The 10,666-nt window shown below is 47.9% G+C and overlaps 2 protein-coding genes across 6 annotated transcripts in view; one reads left to right on the top strand and one right to left on the bottom strand.

The window, feature by feature from the left end:
- Positions 1-3,217: 3,217 nt before the first annotated feature.
- LOC141057102 (uncharacterized) overlaps positions 3,218-10,666 on the top strand; it is a 33,503-nt gene continuing 26,054 nt past the window's right edge. For 2 of the 5 annotated variants that reach the window (XM_073553645.1, XM_073553641.1), the window contains exon 1: positions 6,876-7,169. The gene's annotated coding sequence lies outside the window, so the exon portion shown is untranslated. Of the gene's footprint in view, positions 3,288-6,875; positions 7,197-10,666 lie in introns of those variants that run through there. The other 3 variants (XM_073553642.1, XM_073553643.1, XM_073553644.1) reach the window with 3 other exon arrangements.
- On the bottom strand, positions 6,145-6,693 carry LOC141057103 (histone H3-like). Its single transcript, XM_073553646.1, has one exon. It carries the CDS (start codon positions 6,690-6,692, stop codon positions 6,198-6,200), a length of 495 nt encoding a protein of 164 aa, XP_073409747.1. The 5' UTR covers position 6,693; the 3' UTR covers positions 6,145-6,197.

The raw sequence follows: 10,666 nt of genomic DNA, 5'->3' as shown, positions 1-10,666 counted from the left end.
AGACAAGTGATGAGTGATTCAGTGTTTTACCTGTTCACTTACACTATACACTGTATATTATATACAGAGCTCCTGCATGTACTGTCAGTGGTGATCACTGTATTACCTGTAAACAGACATTATATACAGAGCTCCTGTGTATAATGTCACTGGTGATCACTGTGTTATCTGTACACTGACAGTATATACAGAACTCCTGTATATATTACCACCAGTGATCCCTGTATTAACTGACACTACATACAGAACAGAATTATACACTCTTTATTATATATACAATTGTGGCCAAAAGTATTGACACCCCTGCAATTCTGTCAGATAATACTCAGTTTCTTCCTGAAAATGATTGGAAACACAAATTCTTTGGTATTATTATCTTCATTTAATTTGTCTTAAATGAAAAAACACAAAAAGAATTGTCCTAAAGCCAAATTGGATATAATTCCACACCAAACATAAAAAAGAGGGTGGACAAAAGTATTGACACTGTTCGAAAAATCATGTGATGCTTCTCTAACTTGTGTAATTAACAGCACCTGTAACTTACCTGTGGCACCTAACAGGTGTTGGCAATAACTAAATCACACTTGCAGCCAGCTGACATGGATTAAAGTTGACTCAACCTCTGTCCTGTGTCCTTGTGTGTACCACATTGAGCATGGAAAAAAAAAGAAGACCAAAGAACTGTCTGAGGACTTGAGAAACCAAATTGTGAGGAAGCATGAGCAATCTCAAGGCTACAAGTCCATCTCCAAAGACCTGAATGTTCCTGTGTCTACCGTGCGCAGTGTCATCAAGAAGATTAAAGCCCATGGCACTGTGGCTAACCTCCCTAGATGTGGACGGAAAAGAAAAATTGACAAAAGATTTCAAAGCAAGATTGTGCGGATGTTGGCTAAAGAACCTCGACTAACATCCAAACAAGTTCAAGCTGCCCTGCAGTCCGAGGGTACAACGGTGTCAACCCGTACTATCCGTCGGCATCTGAATGAAAAGGGACTGTATGGTAGGAGACCCAGGAAGACCCCACTTCTTACCCCGAGACATAAACAAGCTAGGCTGGAGTTTGCCAAAACTTACCTGAAAAAGCCTAAAACGTTTTGAAAGAATATTCTCTGGTCAGATGAGACAAAAGTAGAGCTTTTTGGGCAAAGGCATCAACATAGAGTTTACAGGAGAAAATAAGAGGCATTCAAAGAAAAGAAAAAAAAAAAAACACGGTCCCTACAGTCAAACATGGCGGAGGTTCCCTGATGTTTTGGGGTTGCTTTGCTGCCTCTGGCACTGGACTGCTTGACCGTGTGCATGGCATTTTGAAGTCTGAAGACTACCAACAAATTTTGCAGCATAATGTAGGGCCCAGTGTGAGAAAGCTGGGTCTCCGTCAGAGGTCATGGGTCTTCCAGCAGGACAATGACCCAAAACACACTTCAAAAAGCACTAGAAAATGGTTTGAGAGAAAGCACTGGAGACTTCTAAGGTGGCCAGCAATGAGTCCAGACCTGAATCCCATAGAACACCTGTGGAGAGATCTAAAAATGGCAGTTTGGAGAAGGCACCCTTCTAATATCAGGGACCTGGAGCAGTTTGCCAAAGAAGAATGGTCTAAAATTCCAGCAGAGCATTGTAAGAAACTCATTGATGGTTACCGGAAGCGGTTGGTCGCAGTTATTGTGGCTAAAGGTTGTGCAACCAAGTATTAGGCTGAGGGTGCCAATACTTTTGCCTGGCCCATTTTTGGAGTTTTGTGTGAAATGATCAATGTTTTGCTTTTTGCTTCATTCTCTTTTGTGTTTTTTCATTTAAGACAAATTAAATGAAGATAATAATACCAAAGAATTTGTGTTTGCAATCATTTTCAGGAAGAAACTGAGTATTATCTGACAGAATTGCAGGGGTGTCAATACTTTTGGCCACAACTTTAAAGCTCCGGTGTATAATGGCACTGGTGATCCCTGTATTACCTGTACACTGACACTACACACTTTGCAATAAAAAGAGAGAAGAGCCAGCACTGCCAGTGGTCAGAACGCATAACATGAGGTGCACATGCACATATCTTACTGCATTCAAAATGAGACATTTAGCAAAATATTGATCAATATATTGAGCCACCCCGCCACGCCAAGGCAATCTCATATGGGAGGTCCTACTCTACATTTTTATTTATTCACTGTGCCATTGCGGCCTCCTAAATGTTTTAAAAGCAAGACCATGTCAAATGCAATCCATACCTGAAGCATATCTGCATCACTCCCGTGCAGCCAGATGGAGCAGGTGCAGATGAAGGCCAACCAGGTCTGAACACAGACATCTCAGGTTTGACCTCCACATACTGCCTGACCAGCAAACACAGATGAAGGGCAATGCAGGCTCAGACATGGATGCAAAAATAAATAAAGCCTGGGGCAGGGCGGGGCTGCCGTGAGTGTGCACAGCAGCCTAGATCAATCACAATAAACACAGAAAAGATGGCGAACATGACCCAGCATGCACGGCGACAGTGGTGGTCAGCCACAAAACCAATTTGCAATAAAAAGAGAGAAGAGCCAGCACTGCCAGTGGTCAGAACGCATAACATGAGGTGCATATGCACATATCTTACTGCATTCAAAATGAGACATTTAGCAAAATATTGATCAATATATTGAGCCACCCCGCCACGCCAAGGCAATCTCATATGGGAGGTCCTACTCTACATTTTTATTTATTCACTGTGCCATTGCGGCCTCCTAAATGTTTTAAAAGCAAGACCATATCAAATGCAATCCATACCTGAAGCATATCTGCATCACTCCCGTGCAGCCAGATGGAGCAGATGCAGATGAAGGCCAACCAGGTCTGAACACAGACATCTCAGGTTTGACCTCCACACACTGCCTGACCAGCAAACACAGATGAAGGGCAATGCAGGCTCAGACATGGATGCAAAAATATATTGTGGCTCAATATATTAATCAATATTTTGCTAAATGTCTCATTTTGAATGCAGTAAGATATGTGCATGTGCACCTCATGTTATGCGTTCTGACCACTGGCAGTGCTGGCTCTTCTCTCTTTTTGTTGCAAATTGGTTTTGTGGCTGACCACCACTGTTGCCGTGCACGCTGGGTCATGTTCGCCATCTTTTGTGTGTTTATTGTGATTGATCTAGGCTGCTGTGCACACTCACGGCAGCCCCGCCCTGCCCCAGGCTTTATTTATTTTTGCATCCATGTCAGACCTGGTTGGCCTTCATCTGCACCTGCTCCATCTGGCTGCACGGGAGTGATGCAGATATGCTTCAGGTATGGATTGCATTTGATATGGTCTTGCGTTTAAAACATTTAGGAGGCCGCAATGGCACAGTGAATAAATAAAAATGTAGAGTAGGACCCCCCATATGAGATTGCCTTGGCGTGGCGGGGTGGCTCAATATATTGATCAATATTTTGCTAAATGTCTCATTTTGAATGCAGTAAGATATGTGCATGTGCACCTCATGTTATGCGTTCTGACCACTGGCAGTGCTGGCTGTTCTCTCTTTTTGTTGACACTACACACTGTATACACTGTATACTATGTACAGAGCTCCTGTGTGTAATGTCATTTATGTTAATATTAGTATTGCAATTTTTTCTTAACCCCTTAACGACCAGGGGTATTTTTGGTTTTGCAATTTCATTTTTCCCTCCCCTTGTTTCCAGAGCCATAACTTTTTATTTTTCTGTTTATATGGCTATGTGAGGGCTTTTTTTTGCGGGACGAGTTGTACTTTTAAATGACACCATTGGTTTTATCATGTCGTGTACTCAAAAACAGGAAAAAAATTCCAAGAGCGGTGAAATTGCAAAATAAGTTCAACCCCACACTTGTTTATTGCTTGGCTTTTTTGCTAGGTTCACTAGATGCTAAACCTGATTTGCCATTATGATTCTCCAGGTCATTACGAGTTCATAGACACCAAACATGTCTATGTCCTCTTTTATCTAAGTGGTGAAAAAAAATTCCAAAGTTTGCTAAAAAAAAAAAAAAAAAAATTGTGCAATTTTCCGAGACCCGTAGCGTCTACAATTTTCATGATCTGGGGTCGGGTGAGGGCTTATTTTTTCCATGCTGGGCTGACATTTTTAACGATACCACTTTTGTGCAGATACGCTCTTTTGATCGCCCGTTATTGCATTTTAATGCAATGTCTTGGCGACCAAAAAAACAATTCTGGCGTTTTGAATTTTTTTCTCGCTACGCCGTTTAGCGATCGGGTTAATGCTTTTTTTTATTGATAGATCGGGCGATTCTGAAGGCGTCGATATTTAATATGTGTATGTGGGATTTTTTTTTTACTGTTTAATTTTGATTGGGGCGAAAGGAGGGTGATTTGAACTTAGGTTTTTTTATTTTTTTTTTTATTTTTAAACATTTTTTTTTACTTTTGGCATGCTTCAATAGCCTCCATGGGAAGCATGTGCAACCCGATTGGCTCTGCTACATATGGGCGATGAGCAGATCGCCTATATGTAGCAGATTTACTGCTGTGCTTTCAGCGCCGACCACCAGGTCACGTGACAGGGGTCGGCGATGAGGTCACTTCCGGCCCGGCGGCCGGAAATGCTATTTAAATACCCGCTGTCAGCTTTGACAGCGGGATTTAACTAGTTAATAGGCGCGGGCGGACGGCGATTCCGCTCGCGCCTATTGCGGGCACGTCAGCCGTTCATAACAGCTGACATGTCCCGGCTTAGATGCGGGCTCAGCGCCGGAGCCCTCATCAAAGCAGGGGAGATGTCTGATGACGGGCTGTGTCCGTCATTGTACATTAAAGGGTTAATTAATGATCACTATTGTAGTATTTAGTCACTGTGTAGTGGTGATATGTGGTCTGGTGATGGTGTGGATGTATTTATGCCTTACTTGCAGTATTATTCAGTCACTATGTGGAGGTAATTTGTGGTCCGGCCATGTTGTGATGAAAATAAGAGAACAGACCAAGCAAAAAAAATGGTATGCACACCTAATAAATCTATGAGAAATAGATATGTAAAAAATGCTTTATTTGGAAAAACAGAACACACAATTAAAACCATTTAAAATAAGACAATCAATGTCCCAATAGCACACCCCTGTATCCAAATGACACATATAAGCAGAGGAAGGGGGAGGAGCTAACGTTCACCATTAACGAATGTGAAGTTCCCGCTCAGTGGCTGTCTGCGGAGGACTTTCCTGTTCTCTGTCTTTCTGTAACAGGACGGACAGATAGCGGGAATGTGTTTGTGTCCAGCGATCAATGGTCGCTTCTGTTCTATACTGTTTATATATTCTCAGAATCATAACTTTTCTTCTTTCATTTGTGACTCCATCATACCAGCAATATTCCAAGTGCCGGGAATATACAGACGCAAGGTCCTGCAGTTTGGAGACAACCAGTGGAGTGGAGTCACTCTAAACTTAAAAGGAATCTGTCATCCTTCTTTTATGCTTGCAGCTGCCGGCATAGACATCGGGGGCTTATCTACAGCGTTCTGTAATGCTGTATATAAGCCTCCGATGTAATCTGAAAGAGAAGAAAAACACATTATATTATACTCACCGGGGTGGGCGGTCCGGTGGGTGTTGCGGTCCGGTCTGACACCTCCCTTCTTCATGCGATGACGTCCTCTTCTCCCGTTCTGTAATGGCTGCGGCACAGGCGCACTGCTCTGCCCTATTGAGGGCAGAGCAGAGTCCTGCAGTGCGCAGGCGTCGGGAGAGGTTTGGCGCCTGTGCACTGCAGAGTTCTGCTCTGCCCTCAACAGGGCAGAGCAGTGCGCCTGCGCCGCAGCCATTACAGAACGGGAGAAGAGGACGTCATCGCATGAAGGGAGGCGTCAGACCGGACCGCAACGCCCACCGGACCGCCCACCCCTGTGACTATAATATAACGTGTTTTTCTTATCTTTCAGGTTACATCAGAGGCTTATATACAGCATTACAGAACGTTGTAGATAAGCCCCTGATGTCTATGCCAGCAGCTGCAAGCATAAAAAAAAGGTGACAGATTCCCTTTAACACGTAAGATTTCCAGGATCAGACCTGTGTGGCCTATAGGAGTTGGCGAGTGTACACAGGAATACTCAGAGCACAATAAGTATTAAAGGTCAGGCATTCGCTCGTCTTGAGGGAGGATTTGGGGGCTCTGAAAAGAGCCTTTGTGTTGCAGTCAGGTGGGCAGGACAGATCTAAGCTCTCTCCCCACGGATCCGGCGGGCCAGCTGGATATCTTTGGGCATGATGGTGACCCTCTTAGCGTGGATCGCGCACAGATTTGTGTCCTCAAACAGCCCCACCAGATAAGCCTCGCTGGCCTCCTGCAGGGCCATGACAGCGGAGCTCTGGAAGCGGAGATCGGTCTTGAAGTCCTGGGCGATTTCTCTCACCAGGCGCTGGAAGGGAAGCTTACGGATCAGCAGCTCGGTGGACTTCTGGTAGCGGCGGATCTCACGGAGAGCAACTGTCCCTGGCCGGTATCTGTGCGGCTTCTTCACTCCGCCAGTGGCGGGAGCGCTTTTCCTGGCGGCCTTAGTGGCCAGCTGCTTGCGGGGCGCTTTCCCTCCGGTGGATTTCCGAGCGGTCTGCTTAGTTCTGGCCATAGCTCCGTATAGAAGAGAACAGAAGTGATGAGAGGAGCAGAGTGAGCGGCTATTTATACTCCTCTGCCGATATCCACGCTTCATGTGGACACGCCCCCTGCATTCCATTGGTTATTTTATGGAATGGCAGCAGCCAATAGCGTGTGACGTCCGCGACCAATCGCTGTTCAATGATCACCCTGATTCTCAGGAACCCCGCCCTCTACACGAGGGGGCGTGGCCTCTGCTGTTCACATTTCTTTCCCCCTATACAAAAAAGAAAAATAAATTCCAGGCGTTCTGCTCTGCTCTATAGAGGAAGAGGCGCCGCCCCTCCCTGTGACATCTTCCCCACACATGGTCACATGGGCATGACGTCAGCAGAGGTCCTCAAAGCATCTCCCTCAAACCAGACACACGCGAGCCCTGCTTCCTGCCTTCAGCCGGCAGAGCGCCAGAGGACTAAGCTGGGCCCCGCCCCTTCTGGTGACGTCATCTCCTCACAGGAACCGCCGAGCTGGACGCTCCTCCTTCCTCTCCCGTGGATTTCCTGTGTCCGATACGCGGCTCTGCGGGTGGGAGGTCTGTACAGAGTCCGTCATCCTCTATGTGGGTTGTTTCTCCCTCCTATGTCGCCTCCATACTCCGCAGCGCTGTACACACAGTATGAGCACACTCACTGTAGTCACATTCACACCTGTGATTCCTCCCTGTGCAGTGATCGCGGTTTCCTCTTTGCCTCCAGACAGTATTGTCCTCCCCTGTAATAATTCTCCCTTCTTCCCCCACCTGATAATACTCCCCTATTCACCTGCAGGCGGCCATAATTCCTTCTTTGTGCCCCTAAATCAGGGGCCTCAGACTTTTTAAACAGGGTCCAGATCGGTCCCTCAGACTATTGGGGGGCCGGAATATAGCTTATAAAAGAGCGATGAACCGATTCCTGCACAGATCTTATTATGAAGTAAGAAAACAAAAAATGCAATATTTAAAATGAAGTAAAGTTAAATGAAAAAAGTACCGATTTTTCAATGGGTTCTCTGAATATCCTGCACTACGAGTCAATTTTTTTCTTTCTTGATATCGTTGTTTCCTAGGGATTCCAGATTGCTTTTCATAAAATTCCAATATATATACAGCTCTACAAAAACTATATACCAGCAATAAAATTTCCCACACAGAGACATACAGACTACACTGCCCATCACTGCAGCCTCGCCGGTGGCCGTCACTGCAGCCTCGCCGGTGGCCGTCACTGCAGCCTCGCCTGTGGCCATCACTGCAGCCTCCCCGGTGGCCGTCACTGCAGCCTCCCCAGTGGCCGTCACTGCAGCCTCGCCTGTGGCCGTCACTGCAGCCTCGCCGGTGGCCGTCACTGCAGCCTCCCCGGTGGCCGTCACTGCAGCCTCGCCGGTGGCCGTCACTGCAGCCTCGCCTGTGGCCGTCACTGCAGCCTCGCCGGTGGCCTTCACTGCAGCCTCCCCGGTGGCCGTCACTGCAGCCTCGCCGGTGGCCGTCACTGCAGCCTCGCCGGTGGCCGTCACTGCAGCCTCGCCTGTGGCCGTCACTGCAGCCTCGCCGGTGGCCGTCACTGCAGCCTCGCCGGTGGCCGTCACTGCAGCCTCGCCTGTGGCCGTCACTGCAGCCTCGCCTGTGGCCGTCCATGCAGCCTCGCCGGTGGCCGTCACTGCAGCCTCGCCTGTGGCCGTCACTGCAGCCTCGCCTGTGGCCGTCACTGCAGCCTCGCCTGTGGCCGTCACTGCAGCCTCGCCTGTGGCCGTCACTGCAGCCTCCCCGGTGGCCGTCACTGCAGCCTCGCCGGTGGCCGTCACTGCAGCCTCGCCGGTGGCCGTCACTGCAGCCTCGCCTGTGGCCGTCACTGCAGCCTCGCCTGTGGCCTTCACTGCAGCCTCCCCGGTGGCCGTCACTGCAGCCTCGCCGGTGGCCGTCACTGCAGCCTCGCCTGTGGCCGTCACTGCAGCCTCGCCGGTGGCCGTCACTGCAGCCTCGCCGGTGGCCGTCACTGCAGCCTCGCCGGTGGCCGTCACTGCAGCCTCGCCTGTGGCCGTCACTGCAGCCTCGCCGGTGGCCGTCACTGCAGCCTCGCCTGTGGCCGTCACTGCAGCCTCGCCTGTGGCCGTCACTGCAGCCTCGCCTGTGGCCGTCACTGCAGCCTCCCCGGTGGCCGTCACTGCAGCCTCGCCGGTGGCCGTCACTGCAGCCTCCCCGGTGGCCGTCACTGCAGCCTCGCCAGTGCCCAGATTGGTGGACCTCCACTTTTACCTCAGGCTCAGACTGGTGTGCGAGAGTCCCCAATATGCATCAGGCTGTGTGCCCACTATGTGTTTTTTAAGCGGTTTTGCCGCTTTTTTTTCCGCAGCGGAAACGCTAACAAAACGCATCCCATGCAATCCTATGGGATTCTGCAGTTGCTGTGCTAATGCTGCGGATTTTACCGCTGCGGAATCGCATAGCGGTAAAATCCTCAGCATGTCCATTCTTACTGCAGAATGGCGGCAATTCCACCGCCATAGGATTGCATTGAAACGCTCACTTTATGTATGTGGCTATGCCCACCATGCGTAAAGTGAGCGTTTCATGTGCGTTTGGTACCCAGGGTCTGGAGGAGAGGAGACTGTCCCCCATGCCCTGGGTACCAGATTCCTGTAAAAAAATAGAATTAAAATAAAAAATAGGGGTATACTCACCTTCTTGGAGCCCTCCCCGCCTCTCAGCCACGTTGCCAGCATCTTCCGGTCCTAGGGATGCCTTGTGCGAATCACCTGAGGTGACGTCACAGTCGCGTGACTGCTACGTCATCTGAGGTGATTCTCGCAATACATCCCTGGGAACGGAACTTGCCGACAGAATGCAAGTATATTCCTATTATTTTTTTTTTTTTATTATTATTTTTAACATTCTATCTTTTACTATTGATGCTGCATAGAATCATAGAATCGTAGAGTTGGAAGGGACTTCCTGGGCCATCTGGTCCAACCCCCTGCTCAAAGCAGGATTCGCTAAATCATCTCAGTCAGATGTCTGTCCAGCCTCTGTTTGAAGACTTCCATTGGAGGAGAACTCACCACTTCTCGTGGCAGCCTGTTACACTCATTGATCACTCTAACTGTCAAAAAGTTTTTTCTCATATCTAATATGTGTCTCCTCCCATTCAGTTTCATCCCATTGCTTCTAGTCTTTCCTTGTGCAAATGAGAATAAAGTTGATCCTTCTGCAATGTGACAGCCCTTTAGATATTTGTAGACAGCTATTAAGTCTCCTCTCAGTCTTCTCTTTTGCAAACTAAAAATTCCCAAATCCTGCAACCTTTCCTCATAAGACAGGGTTTGCAGACCGGTCACCATTCTGGTCGCTCTTTTCTGAACGTGCTCCAGTTTGTTGATGTCTTTTTAAAAAAAGATGAGGTCTGACCAAAGAGGATAGCATAGGCAGCATCAGTAGTAAAAAGTTGGTCACACTTGTCAAGCACTGTGGCACAGGAGGCAGAATAAAATGTGAATTGCTTTTCACCAACGATTGAGGCGCTGTCTTTTCTACTATTTGGTATGGACTTTTTCCGGGATGAACTCCCTGGATGTGACGTGCATCTTACTTAGTGTCCTGTAGGTCTCTGGCTATATGAGGTGCGGTTTAACTTATAATTTTTGATTGAAGTGTGACCAACCTGTCAATCACCTTTCCAAGCGATGCTACAAATCGCTCGGAAAGCACAAGCATTCCGCAAGCGCAAAACGCTTTCACTATATATATAGATGTCACCTATGTGCCCCCATATATTAGTAATGTCACCTGTGTGCCCCCATATAACAGTAATGTCACCTGTGTGCCCCCATATAACAGTAATGTCACCTGTGTGCCCCCATATAACAGTAATGTCACCTGTGTGCCCCCATATAACAGTAATGTCACCTGTGTGCCCCCATATAACAGTAATGTCACCTGTGTGCCCCCATATAACAGTAATGTCACCTATGTGCCCCCATATATTACTAATGTCACCTGTGTGCCCCCATATAACAGTAATGTCACCTGTGTGCCCCCATATAACAGTAATGTCA

Source organism: Dendrobates tinctorius, unplaced genomic scaffold (assembly GCF_039654945.1).
Source record: "Dendrobates tinctorius isolate UK_male_01 unplaced genomic scaffold, ASM3965494v1 ptg000202l, whole genome shotgun sequence".
NCBI lineage: Eukaryota > Metazoa > Chordata > Amphibia > Anura > Dendrobatidae > Dendrobates > Dendrobates tinctorius.
The sequence above is the reverse complement of the archived record's forward strand: the minus strand, read 5'-3'. Positions and strand labels throughout refer to the sequence as shown.